Raw genomic sequence first — 14,472 nt, 5'->3', positions numbered from 1 at the left:
TCTGTGTAAAATGTATTTAATTATTATGCAAGGCTGACAAACCAACCAAAAAGGTCTTAAGATATTTAAACATTTAAGATGTTTGAAATGTCTGTTGCTGGATTGCCATTTCTAGCCTCACCAGTAAATACTAGGAACAAGTTCTTTTTCTTGTGCACATGCAAGGATTGAAAGACGTGCTGAGCCGTGCACCCTGGACACCCTGACAGTGGATCCTGCCATGCAACAGTCCAGTAACTTAAAAAACGCGCTATGGTGAGAATGTCATGGAAGTAATGAAAAATATCAGAGTGTACAGTATCAACAAACACGTCACAAATCAAGGGTTATTTCATTTATGAGTTTCCATCTAACATCTTTTCAATAAAATGTCTTACCTTTGGCCTTTCATCCAAGATTTGCTGGCGGATATCTTTGTGCTTCTCCAGTAGTCTCTCCTGTCTTTTACTCTGTGCATCTTCCAACTACAAAACGCACACACACACACACACACACACACACACACACACACACACACACACACACACACACACACACACACACACACACACACACACACACACACACACACACACAAAGAGATACTATAAGGTCTTTGCATGTCATCAATAGTATTACTGCACCCATAAATGTGTAGTAGTGGTGTGTATCATAGGTGTCAATACTAATTTAAATTTGAAAATGTTGAATTAAATGACTTCAACTGCAGTATTACATTTTAGGCATATTATATGTTGATGTTATGGACTTTACAATCTCTATCAGACCATAGCCGTGTGCTCTCTTACCCGTTTAATGTATTGCACAACCTCGTTGACAAATGATCTGTTGATCTCCAGCTTCTCTCTGTGGGGACAATTTTAATCAACAGATAAACCAAGCAACCAGCCCCACTAGAGCTCAATCTTTAGTGTTTAGTGACATCTAGTGGTAATATAAATATAACTGTTCAAGTTAATAATCTTCAAAACAGATACCGGTACTTACTCCTCTGTCACATTCTTGTCTTTAGATTTGGCTTCACTGATCTTCTCTTGCCGTTTCTTGTCCATTTTCTTCTTGATATCCTTCTTTTCTCTGTAGATGGCGAGATGGAGAAGGAAGAAGATACAGAAAGAATGAGGGTCCCTTTGTTTGTGTAAATAGGTGTGTGTATGCTGTACACTGAACACAGACGTCTTACTTCTCACAGACGTCTCTGAGCTTTTTGATCTGAGCGCTCTGGCACTCCTCTGCTATAGTGGTCAGCTTCTCAACCAGCTAGAGAGAGAAACAAAGACAACAAAAAATAGGGCAAAGAGAGTAAGATTGGAAACATCTGCTTTTAATTCCTGATGACTGTAGCCAATATTTCACTTTGAAGGGACAGTTCACCCTAAATAAAATAAAGAGTCCTCATACCTGTAGTGCTATTTATCTCTCCAGGTGTTTTGGTGTGAGTTGCCCAGTGTTGGAGGCAGAGATGTCTGCCATCTCTCTAATATAATGGAACTAGATGACATTTGGCTTTGAGTGCTCAAAGAACCAAAAAAATCTACAGGACTGTCTCCTTTCAGAAATCATGACCCAGTTGTGAGCAGCTTCATGTATTATATTTTCTTGACAACAAACTACACCCAGTAACTGTATGATGCCGCTCAGAACTCCCTCTTGGTCCAACCATAGACTTTATATAAAGCTGGACAACGCGCCTCCGCACAACGCAGTGCAAATATCCAAGATACGAGTGCTGACATCTTGTAATTTTGGAGCCAGAATCTGGGCAGCAGTGATCAGGTGGTGGACCCGCAGTATTAGAGTTTAGCACCACAAGCTGAGTGCCATCTAGTTCCATTATATTGGACAGAACGCAGACATCTATATGGTGGACATCAAACAATCTAGACTGATAAGTAAAACTACAGGTAAGAGGAAAATATGTAATTTTGATTTGTAGAAAAACTGTCCATTTAACTGAAGCCACTGATCATAATTCAGATCATGGAAACAACACAATCTCCATTATGCTTGTTGTCTTTTGCTTGAATAAACTGCTGTGACACCTCAGCTGTGTTTACTGTGCAGGTGTACTGGAGCAGAAGACATTCATTTTTCCACACCATACAGAACATGTGTACAGGCAGCAGAATGATGGCTGGAATATTTATTCAGCATTATATCCAGTCCAACACAAGCCTGGGCAAGCTCCTGCATGTGTGTGGCATACACGTGCCTGTTCATCTATATACACTATGCACTTGTTTATATATGTATGTTTATAGCTAGTGTTTATATGGAAACACTGACCACCCTAACTGGTATTATAAACTCTGGGAAAGTGAATAATAGAGTATATAAATAAAAGAGCTTAATGATGGCACATAAGTTCAAGTGTGAAATTAGCTATACATATGTTGGCCATAAATAGGCAGCTAACATTTGACAGGAAATATGACATTTGATCTAGGGGGTTTCGGTCCATCCTTCCATCATAATATGTACAGTATGTACCTAATAATTAAAAACAACAACTGTGTGAGCCTTTTCGGGCACAGCGTAGTTTTGGCTGGAGCAAGTGTGAGATGAATCTTACTGTTTACTCATTTTCCAGTAATTTAGCCATTTTACTAAAAAATGGAAACGTATTTTAAAGGCCATAAAGATTTAGAGCCTTGCATGTGCATGCAAATAGAGTTTAAAAAAGGATTTTGTCCGTATCCATATTGTCAGTAGCGCTAGTGAAGGAGGACACTAGAAATCAGACATTGACAAGAAAGGTGTAGATATGTACATCTCTAAAAGTGAAGAGAAAACAGACGGTGTGAGACATATTTGTTGCAGCCCTTTTGCTTAGTATTTACTTAACTAATATTATTTAGTATTTATAACTAATAATTAGTTCCATCAACATATGTGTGTCTTTGTGGTGTGTGTTCTTGAGTACCTGCTTGATGTGTTCTCGTTTCTGGTACTTTTCGCTGTAGTACTGCTCCTGGCGAAGAGTGAGGAGCTGCTGCTGCTGCTGCTCCTTCAGCTCTGCAAGCCTCTGGCTGCACTCCTGATCCAGCTCACACAACTCCTGGTCCAGGCTCGACAGAGAGTGTTCAGACCGACTGGACGCACACAGACACGCATGCACACACACGCACACACACACACACACACACACACACACACACACACACACACATACACACACACAGTGCATTCACATAATCAGAACATATTCAAATTAAGATACCTTCCTTTTCAGTTTAGTGGTTCCTACTCATTTTATAACTGGACATTGTAAATGAATCCATATTAGAAGTATCTTTATATACAATAAAACTTCTACTGTATATTAACAAAACTTGTAACACAGAAATGCACATGGATGCCCTTATCCTGGCTAACATTTTTAGGGAATGGTGCCATGATGGTGCTATTTCAAACACAAGGAGGAGCACTTATCTTCTACCTTGAAGTAACTTGGTAGAAATGTGTTATCTGTCTCGTGCAGTGGCCCTCTGCGGTCTACACTGGCTGAGAGGACTGTAATCGTTCTTGTGTGATGGACTGCTGAGGGCCCTGAACGTCTCCCTGAGGCTTGCAGGAAGCTTTATCCCCTTATTCCTATTATACACATAGCTCATCCTCTTTTTCTTTCTGAAGAATGCAATGTCTGCTTTGTATGGTGTGTTTTGGAGAAATACAATATGCAACAGTGTATCTATGTATTTACAAGTGCATGGTGTACTGTGTATTTCTGTAGATGGAAGACAGAAAGAAAGGAATGAGGGAAGAAAGTTTGGAAGGAAAATCCAACCACCATTTAACATACTATGTATTATCAAAAAGATTGTATTGTTATAATTTAATTTTTATGGCATTCCACTTTCCCTGAACTTGATAGTAATTTACTTTTTTTCACATAATGACTTTCAACTAAGACAGAGACGGCCAAAACCTTCTATTTTCTTATATTAAGTAGTGCAATGTTTAATGCTAACTGTAGCTTTACTAGAAATATCTCAATATTTGGCCAGTTAGTTATAGGAAAAAAAAAAAGCCTATTTTTCTTAGTTGCATTTATTTGGTGGATTTATTTTTTGTAAACATAGATAGAGCAAAAGGTAAAGACCTCAAATGAAAAGAGGTGAAGAGGGAAACAAATAGTAGGGCAGTTTGAAGAGGAGAAGAGGAGGAGGCTACCTACCTTTTCTTACCGTCTCGTTTGCGGCTCTTCTGCAGGGCAGAGCGCCGGCGCTGATGCTGGCTCTGTAGCTCAGACACACGCGCTGTGTGCTCCTTGATCAGCTCGCTGGTCTTGCGGTGGTGTTTCCGAACCAGCTCCTTCATCTCCTTGTACTGCTTCCTCTGCTCTCGGACAAAGCCCTTCTGTTGCTTCAACTCCTCCACTGTCTGAGCCTCTAATTCTAAAGGCAGGGGACGTAAAAGTGAGCAAGAAACAGGGTGACAGACTGAACAATACATTTTGAAAAGCCAAGTTTAATTAGTTTTGTGAAGCACTTTGTAATGTAGATTTTAAATGCTCTATAAATAAAGGTTATCAGTGTTAATTAACTGTAAATGCAAATCAGTTTCTAAAATAGTCAAATAGTGTGGACATACAGTACATAAGCGCCATGATGTTACAGCTGATTTTAGCAATTACTTGGTAGCTGCATTGGAGTTGCATTGGAGTGATGAACATACCAACAGAATAATACCATCATATCTAGAGACATAAAGTCATAAGCACTGCATTGACAACACATGTGACTCAAACTTTACATGACAGCATATGGTTAACTGTGAATTTCATGAACCTAAATGATCTTTTCATAAAAAAAAACATTGTATGTTGTATTTCTGGTAAGTCTTTATATCGCAAACTTAATCAATTTACTCAATATTCTTGACAGGATTATGCCTAAACTCACGTATCATGTACGTGACCACAAAAATCAGTCAGTCAAATCAGCATCCTGACCAAACTCATCCACTCAACATACGTTCCTCTGATCTTCACTCTTAGTCAAAATAATTCATAAAATCTGCTTTATTAGCTCAAATATTAGGTATAATTCTATATAAATGAGGGTTATTGACCATGGACTCCATAAAGTAGAGTAAAACTAGTGGTAGTAAGGTGGTGGTAGTGAAATAAAAAATAATAACAATGTGTTGAAAATGTGGAAAAAAGGGTCAAAAAGAAAAGTGTTAATGTTTTTGACCCGGGAGGACAACACAAGGGTTAAAAACTAATCCTTACCAGTGAGGACACTCTGAATGATGTCTTCAGTCTTCACTGATGGTTTCAATGAGCCTGGTTACCAAAAACAAGTTTAGGTGTTGAGCTGCCAGTTGGTTGCATAGCTAAGTGACAAAATATCTCTGTTCCTAAAAGATCAGAGATATTTTGGTTCTGATTTTAATATACAACAGAAAAATTATATTTTCATGTTGTTTTAATATAGATAATAAATATGGTCTGGTTGCGAAGTTACATCTATTTGAACAATAGAACCTTGTTTATCTATAAATCTAATTAACATGATATAAAGAGAAGTACACATTTTCTCTTATTATATTAATATAATGTCCTTATAATCTTTTTTTCTTCTCAGTTGTGGCTTTTATCTGTAACCTGTAATCCTCAAACTCTTGTCCATAAAAGACATTGACAGAGAAATTATGACTGAATTATCGTGATTAACAACAGAAGATTAATTGCAACATTTCATAAAAAGGTGCAAAATGTAAGAGTGTGAGTATTTACTAAAGCAAACTATAACATGTATTATCTCATTGAAGATTGTGTACATTTTCCTATAGAACAATTATCGTGTATTTCTAATTGTGTGTTACTCAAAGTGAATGTGATTTTTCAACATAATGTTATAATTTCAATGCATTTAGAACGCAGGTGACATTTTAGATATTAGGAAAATGGGGAGATGGGATTTGAAGGCTGGTTATCCATAGAGTACCTGCAGACTGGGGCTGGTGTCCAACAAGCGAAGGGGGTTTGGGAGCAATAATGGGTGTGTGGCTCAGTCCGTTCTCTGCAGGCAACGTCACCCTCTGGTCCACCATAGATTCTGAGGGGGCATCACTTCCTGCCTCCACCTGTCCATCACATGAAAGTTTCAACATTTAGATCAATCAAGTCAACACATCTGTAAATACAGCACTGACTCCTCTGTAGAGCATTTTAAATGTGAAGTACGGTGAAATGAGCAGCACATGTATACCTTCTCAGTGTTTGCAAATGGTGGTGCAGAAGTGAACAGAAACGTACACACACACACACACAGACACACACACACACACACACACACACAATCAAAAATTGCATAAATTGTCACACACAACTGATCTACTGCTTTCAGGTTAAATAAATGCTGTTTTCTTCTGTTTAAACATGAACACAAAGTTAACTGAATATCCAATTCTTCTGTCTCACAAAGCCTACAAATACACATTCATACAAGTTTTTTAGTGGAAGAAAAACCTCCTTGAGTGGTGGTATCTGCTTTCAGAAGTCTTTTGCTGTACCTGTGTCCTGCAGGATAGTTGGTAGACATAGCTTTGGTAACCCACTCTCAACATTGTTCTAGTGCCGTGGCTCAGCAGATCTTAATTTCCCCTAGGCTCCGCCGGCTCTCGGTCTATATGTCCTTAACTCTAAAATGTTAAACAAATTTAAAATAATTTCTGTTCTAGTCACACTAGGTAGCTCTTCTCCTTTCTTTCCCCACTCTCTCTGCATTCATATCCGCACAATGTGCTCTCCCTTTTGATGCTCTACTACTTTGGTGACTGTTGCCATGGTCACAGCATGAAACAGCACTCCTTCGACATCCTCCTGGCTAATCATATCAGCTGGCAAATCAAATAATACAAGCCCCTAAGGAACAACCCTTTTTTCCAGTCCCCTCTTGTTATAACCCGAGATGACCCTGTGCCTCTCACATCCCTGTTGCACTACACCTACATTAATCCTTGGCTACCTGTACTTTCTGTCAAGTAAATTCAAAATGACACCACAGTAACAAAGATTGCAGCTACTTTACCCTCAATGCAGCCCCTACACCTATCTCCTTCTGTTGTTGTAATGTTGATGGCCCATTAGTGTGAAGTGTTGCAGTGCAATCTTTACTGAGTTTTTACACTTGGAACAAAGCAGAAGGTCACATTCTCTGCAGCCAGGATTTGGATTGGAGCTGCTTGGCATTTAGGTTATGTTCAAACTGCAGCCTGTACTAGGGTTAAAGGTAGCTGCCAATTCTTGTACAGTGAATCACATCACATCAGTTGGTCGGCGGTTCCTCACTGTGTCTCACATAATCACACATATCTTTGTATTTGTGATTTGGTTAGACATGTCGACGTACTGTACAAATGCCTAAAGTCTAATAAATAGGTTGAATGCATTTCCTTCTGCTAAAAACAGAGACACATTTTTGAATCATTTTGTGTAGCTTTTACACCCACATTTTCGTCACTTATGCTTCTGATGATAAATCAGTTAAATAGCGTGAAATAATAAACAGTATATCATGTAGACCGCAAGCATAGCATGTGCGTCCTTGAGTGTGAACTCCATAGAACGGATTTCAGTGGGTCAAATCGGCCCGGGGTACCTTTAAGATTGACACTGATTAAATCTGGGTTAGACCTATTACCATACAATTACAGACCTCGATAGGATCACTATGAGGTCTAGGGAATTGTCATAGGTATCCATTGAAACTGATTGATTGATTTGGTTGTCAACCTCAAATCATATCCTCATTTGAGACTTTCAACATGATCAGAAAATGTGTCACAAACCAAAGTAAAGGTTGAGCTGGAGTTAACATGTACGTCTTATCAGCAATTTCAGCCAGACAAATTAAGTAAACAGATTTTTGAATTCTGTTAATTTTTTACATCTAGCATCTAAACATCTCCCTACACCTTAAAGAATTTAGGTGAAAGTACACAGAGTCACAGTGACAGGCCTATCCTCAGAGACAACCTAGAATCGGAGCCCGCAGGTGGATGCTGAACGAGGTTTAATAAAATGCAGCAACAATACTTCCACAGCTGTGGCTGCTGTGCAGTTTATCTTGGAGCGACTGGGTATGAAAAATGGTCCAAACAAAATCCTGCTGATAATATCTTTGGGGATCTGTGTTGTTGTTTATAATCCATCCTTTCACTACAATGGTGCTGGTGGATGGCTGTGGGTTTTAAAGTGCGGTGATATTAAAGACCTGCTTCTTTCTAAATTGCATCTTAATAGGATTTCGCTGAAGAAATGGAACTCCACTCTGTCTGCATCTTTTCATTCTCCCTACCATCTGTTTTTAATTCCTAAACCAGTTAGATCCTAACAATGAGGCGAGCAGCCAGCTGGCTGGGGGACCGCTCACCGCAATCAGCGACTGATCAGTGGCACAAAGCTCTCTACACATAAACACAAACAAATACAAGCATACACATGTGGGATGTCAAGCCTGTGCAACACACACACACACACACACACACACACACACACATACACACACACACACCTCTTTGTCACCCTCTTCCTCTCCTCCCTCCTCCAGAGTTAGAGCAGCCAGCTGATTGGCTCTCTGCTCCATCAGGTTGACATAGCGGATGGGATTGGACAAGGCTTCAATGACATCTGAGTATCAGAAAGAAAATAAAGCAGCCTTTTGAACATGACTCTGGACCTGCAGTGTTTTCTGGACAAAAACATTTGACTTTTGGTTTTAATATGTTCACCTGACTTACCTGCAAATGTGTCTGGGACATAGTCTTTTACTTCTACATACACAAAAAGAGCTGGCAAAGTCAGGGACTGGTTCTTCTCATTCCTTAGGCTGATGTAGTGATAGCCTGCAGAGTCAGATTGAGCGTCTATCAGTTTAGAAACACCAATTCAGGAGCTCAGCCTGCATGTGCAAGTGCTGCAAAGCATCCAGATAATTAAAACATGTCACATGTAGTTGTTCTGGTACTGTCTATGGTTTCTGAGGTGTATTTGTTTTAAAGAGCTAATTGCTTCAGTGTACTTCCTATTATATTCTCAAACACTATTTCAAAAGTGGAATATATCATTAAACTAATTTAAATTGATGGGGTTGTTGAGCTGAGTTGTAGCAAATCTTTGTTACCTGGACGGATGGCTGACACAGGAATGATACGGTGGCCGATGAACTTCCCTCCTTCTTCAAACACGGCTATCCTTAATGAAGCAAGTGTGGGCAGAACAACCTGAGGAACAGGTAGAAAAAAACACTCATTGTTAAAATGACACCACTAAGTTTGATACAGTTCCAGAACAGTCTCAATTTTGGAATATACAGTCATTACAAATGTCTGTGGATATTGGTCAGTAAATGTGTTCTCTGCACGTTATGAAGGTATATTGAAAGCTACAACTGAGAACAAAACTTCACCTTCTTGAAGACAATAGCCTCCTCTTCCCAGACAGGGTTGATGGCGTTGCCTTGAGATGTCTTGGTCTTGAACGCTTTCCTCTTGGTGTCTACCGGTAAGCCGAACATGTCGATCTCCACATACGTGCCTACTTTTTTATCTGACAAGAATTGGCCTGAAATGATCTGGAATGACCGTAGAAGGAAAGAAAGGAAAAAAGGAAGAAAGCAAGAGAGCAGTTATCAAACACACTGAGAGAGACACCAAAGAGCTTTGCAGACACAAAAACACACACACCTTTACAGACAGTGTGTTGGCTACTATCCCATCCACTGTGCTCTCAGTGAAAGGGTCAAAGTGTTTGTCCGGCCGCCTCATAAACTCTGGTTTGAGTCTGTAGCCACATTTCCCGTTGTACTCATACATGCCCAGATTCAACTGCATGGACAAATCTGTGGAATGAGGACAGAATAACAATGTGACACAAAGACAACAACAAACTTTAAAATGCAAACTTTATAATTTACATAATAAGCCATTAAAAAAAAATCACTTTATGAAATACATTTTTAAACATAACTTTTGCAATGAATAAAGTATTTACACAAATTTAAAAAGATATGATAAAAAGTTACAAAAACTCCCTAACACTGTCTAACTTGCTGAAACTATTACAGCTATTGCATTTATTTTTGCAAGTAAGTTTCTTTCAGCAACTTTTGACCTACTCATCCCACTCCGACACACCTGTCTCAAGGTATAGATGATCAAATTCGTTTTCTGTAATGTAATAAATAGAAATGTCTTTCACTATTCTCGCTCACCTATTGTTTGGAAGTTGAGAGCCACCAGCTGACAGCCGGCGTTCCAGAAAAGCTGAGGGTTGTAGTTGGATGAATCCACTCGAGTGCCTTTAGGGTAAATCCTGCTCAGCTGCAGTTTGTTGTATCTGAACATAGCTGGTTAAAGACAATGCTGCATGGCCTGCATTAGAAAGTACAACAGGTACTGTTACTACAACTACTAAACTGTTACCACAACTTCTTTTAATTTTTTATTATGACTTTAAAACTAGAATCACTGACAATGACTGACAGTTCTATGTATATAAGTATCATCTCTTTATTACGTTTCTTTTAGAGAATTAGCCATATGAGTAAGAGCAGACTACCATAAGGAATATATTGGGCTGTAATGCAGTACGTGCACTGCAGACTGCTCAAAGAACAGAAGTTAAACATGAACGCAACTTAGATCCAAACATTGTGAGTTATATTCAGTATTGTGTGGTAAAACTAAGAAGGATACTCCACAAACTCTACAGGACATTTGGTCAGCTGTTCCAAAGCTTTGGTCTCTACGAAGGATGACATCTGGAAGCTGCGATTGATCTCTGCGGGCAGATATGGTGATATGTTGATCACAGTTATTTCTTTCTAAAATCACTGTTAAAAATGTATTCCGTATGATCATTTTGCATGCAATGTCTTGTTGTATGTTGTGTATACTTTTGGAAGCCTCAAAGCTGTTAAACTTGACAGGCTGGATGTAGATGACTAGGTTGGACATTTCCACTGTAGCAAATGCCTCACTGCCTGCTGTACCCTGTACATGAACACACACATACACACACACACACAGACACACACACACACACACACACACACACACACACACACACACACACGCACACAAATATGGAAACATATCAGTGGAAAAAAATGCATTATCAAACACGTACACTAGAGGGCAGCCTCAGCACATGACATGCAAATAGTACACTGAGTTGTAATCTCCTTTATTACTAGTATTTAAACTGAATGCATAATGTCACTTGCGAGATGCACACCTCATCCATTGAGCCCTTTTTACAGTCGTCATCATCATCATCATCATCTTCACTCTCTGCCTCCACCTCACCTGAAACATAGGTCACAAATTTGGTCACATGTAAAACACAATAAATAAAGCTAAATGTGTGTACATTTAATTGACATCGCTACATTTGTCAATGCAAAATGTTGGAGAGACTGGTTTAAAAGCTCATAGCCTTCAAACAAGTCTTTATCACGGATCAGTTGCCTCCATTACATCTACAGCAGGGACAGAAATAATTCCAACCCACGGAGCCCATGGTGACTGAGGAAACTCATTTACATTATATTGGTCGCGGTGACCCATCCTCTGCGCCTGCATAATCCGAGATCTACTAAAGATTTCCCACTGAATCTGAGGTCACAATGACTGAGGACATTTATTTTAATATTGTTTTGGTTGCTGTGACCCATCCTCTGCGCCTTCATAATGAGAGATCTACTAAAGATTTCCCACTGAATCTGAGGTCACATTGACTCCGGGAAATTCATTTCAGCAGTGTAATGGTCAGACTGACCTACAGTATAGTCTCTGCAGCCCGCCTGATGCCAAAGCTTTCCCGCAGAATCTGAGGTCATGTACTGTGTATGACTCACCAATAGACTTTCTGCCCTGCGGCCTCAGGCTGAGCTCAGCACCCTCTGAATGCTGCGAGGAATCTGCCATCTCCTCTTTGGTTGATCCTGTGTGGAAAAAAACAAACTCACCAAAAGCAACGAACCTGCATCCTGCTGTTCAACACTAGAAGGTCAAACTATTGTAAAGCTTAATTTGATGTGTTCTGTTCTGTGGTCTACCATCATGCCGTACAGTATGTCATACAACTCTTTATTCTGTAATTAATAATAATTGTATAGCCCTTTTTAAATATACAAAGTTCTTCATAACATCCATTTTGCCCTCAAATGTTACTTCACTCAACTGTCAAAGCTGTCAAAAGATGGGAATGGACACTTTTATGATTTTATTTTTATGGTTCAACATGATTGAACATTATTAATCTGTAAATAAAAAGTATATTAATAATACAGAACGTCATATTTTCTGTGGAAGGCACAAAGACCATTGTTCTAAAAATGTATTATTTTCTTGGTTATTATAATATATGTAAATGATATTTTTTCAGTTTAAAGATCTGCAGATGTCATTGTGCCCCACTGATGGTAATTGTCTCAACGCACACCAGCTAAAAATGATTCCTGACAGTTAAAAAAGAGAAGAGACCACTTGTGCAGCTTATTTCATAACACCAGGGGGCAGTGTGTGTCAGTGTACTGTAAGAAGGTAGCTAGAAGCTCAGCGACCAGAGAAAACTAAAGGTGATTGATTACAAGGTCTATTATCATTTACGACTAAATAATATCCTTTATATACCAACATAAATAGATACTGGGAAATAATATAAAGTACAAAAAGAAGCATGCATGTACACACACACACACACACACACACACAAATGAAGTGAAGCCAACTACCATACAGATATGAACGACAAGGGAAAACTGAAAACAGAGCAGCTGTGAAAATATAAAATTCCATAAATTGAGATAATAACTTCAGACAGTTATAGTGTGATGTGCACATAGCTGCATGCACACACACTGACACAATGAAGGCCACTACTGGCCTGTGTTTAAGACACCCAAGTGACTAGCAGTGTACACGCCAGACAGGGAATGTATGCAATAGCCAATAATACCTTCAGCTGATGGAGAGGGCCATGAAAATGATGAATGATAAACAATAGCACTGTTTCTGCATGGCATAGAGGTGTTGGTCCATATTACAGATGGACCCAGACAGTCAGGCTATATTATGCATTTGAAACATCAGAACTCAACAGTTCCAGTGGGACTTGATGGCTTTATTTGTAGGATGTTAGAGTGTGCGCTTGTGTGTCAAAGGGAGAGCTAGCTGTACCTGCGCTAGGGGAGGAGGGCTCGCAAACACTGGAAGAATCGCTGCAGGTGTTGGAAACCTGCTCCGAGAGCTTCTTCTTGGCGCTTCCGTCTGTCTTGTGGTGTTTTTTCTTGTTTTTCACCAAGATCTTCCCCATCAGCTCCATCGGGCTCGGTAGTGGCACACCAGACTCCAGCTGAGGTCATGTTAAAAAAAAGGAAAAAAAGACATAGGTCCAGAGGAAGATCATGAGAATAAAGTAAAACTGGTTGTATGATCTTGATGGAAGGATTATGACAAATGGTTTATTTTTGTGCAAAAATTAATAACAAATGTCTTGAGACAAATTAGCTAATTACAGAAAGAAACTACTGAAGTTGTTTATGTAAATGAATGGCAGTTTTAGAAAATCGTATTCTGCTTAACATTCCCCTCGGGAGATTCTGCAGAGCAGAGCTTGTAAGTGACCGTGAGGCTCGGCACTGAGCAACACAAACTCTGTTTATGTAAAAGCTCAAAAGTTCACACTTTCAACACTAAAATCAGCTTCCTGGGGGGAAAATGATTAAACACAAACATTCACCCTCTCAAGGGAGCTGGCAAGAAGTAGGATGATCTCTGATTTATTTATGGAGTACACTGCTTTTGGATCACAGTGTTTAGGGATATTAATAATGCATTAAGGAGAAAGTCAGCAGAAATGTTGAGTACACACGAACATACATTCACAACCCACAAAGTTTACAACTATAAACACAACAAAACTTTTCTCACTTTTAAGAGCAGGGTAACCGTGATTCATGCACCGATCTTAAGCCAAGATTTTCCATCCAATAACCCACTTTCCCGGCTGCCACACACATCCATTTACACCTTTCTAATGTTGTTGCTGGGAAGTGATAAAATAAAGATTAGACGTCCTGTTTGCTTTGGCTTCACTCTGGTTCCACTTAAATTAAACCAGTTCAGCACTGAATGTGGCATGTAATTTTAACTGCACTTAAATGCACAACACTAAAAGTGTTAGATCAAATTACAATTTACCTGGATGTATTCAATTTAGCTTTCCCGCCTCTTTTTGGTCTCAGTTTTACAGAGGGGGTGAAAAGAGGGCAGCAACAATAGAGGCAGAACATTTTCCAAAAAAGTAAATACATGCTCGCATTAAATTCTAGAAATATATATGTTCACATATTCGCTCTGTTTCTCATCACTTTCAAGTTGTGACATCTGGCCAGTGGTGGAATGTACGTAGGTTTATTCAGGTAATGTACTTCAGTACCGTTTTTTTGTAGATTT

At 39.2% G+C, this 14,472-nt stretch overlaps 1 protein-coding gene across 5 annotated transcripts in view; it reads right to left on the bottom strand.

Annotated features, from left to right (window-relative positions):
* The window catches only part of LOC117961090 (1-phosphatidylinositol 4,5-bisphosphate phosphodiesterase beta-1), a 165,155-nt gene that overhangs the window by 13,836 nt on the left and 136,847 nt on the right, over positions 1-14,472 (bottom strand). For 4 of the 5 annotated variants that reach the window (XM_034899489.1, XM_034899488.1, XM_034899486.1 and 1 more), the window contains 19 exons: positions 13,195-13,369; positions 11,871-11,957; positions 11,249-11,319; positions 10,908-11,004; positions 10,708-10,792; positions 10,224-10,348; positions 9,697-9,851; positions 9,420-9,584; positions 9,135-9,234; positions 8,752-8,856; positions 8,526-8,641; positions 5,955-6,093; positions 5,237-5,290; positions 4,178-4,397; positions 2,924-3,092; positions 1,184-1,260; positions 988-1,077; positions 789-846; positions 378-464 (listed from right to left, as the gene is read on the bottom strand). In XM_034899489.1, coding sequence (XP_034755380.1) covers positions 378-464; positions 789-846; positions 988-1,077; positions 1,184-1,260; positions 2,924-3,092; positions 4,178-4,397; positions 5,237-5,290; positions 5,955-6,093; positions 8,526-8,641; positions 8,752-8,856; positions 9,135-9,234; positions 9,420-9,584; positions 9,697-9,851; positions 10,224-10,348; positions 10,708-10,792; positions 10,908-11,004; positions 11,249-11,319; positions 11,871-11,957; positions 13,195-13,369 — 2,175 coding nt within the window. Of the gene's footprint in view, positions 1-377; positions 465-788; positions 847-987; positions 1,078-1,183; positions 1,261-2,923; positions 3,093-4,177; positions 4,398-5,236; positions 5,291-5,954; positions 6,094-8,525; positions 8,642-8,751; positions 8,857-9,134; positions 9,235-9,419; positions 9,585-9,696; positions 9,852-10,223; positions 10,349-10,707; positions 10,793-10,907; positions 11,005-11,248; positions 11,320-11,870; positions 11,958-13,194; positions 13,370-14,472 lie in introns of those variants that run through there. The other variant, XR_004660315.1, reaches the window with a different exon arrangement.

Source organism: Etheostoma cragini, chromosome 18, assembly GCF_013103735.1.
Source record: "Etheostoma cragini isolate CJK2018 chromosome 18, CSU_Ecrag_1.0, whole genome shotgun sequence".
Classification (NCBI taxonomy): domain Eukaryota; kingdom Metazoa; phylum Chordata; class Actinopteri; order Perciformes; family Percidae; genus Etheostoma; species Etheostoma cragini.
This window is presented reverse-complemented; position numbering and strand designations above follow the sequence as displayed.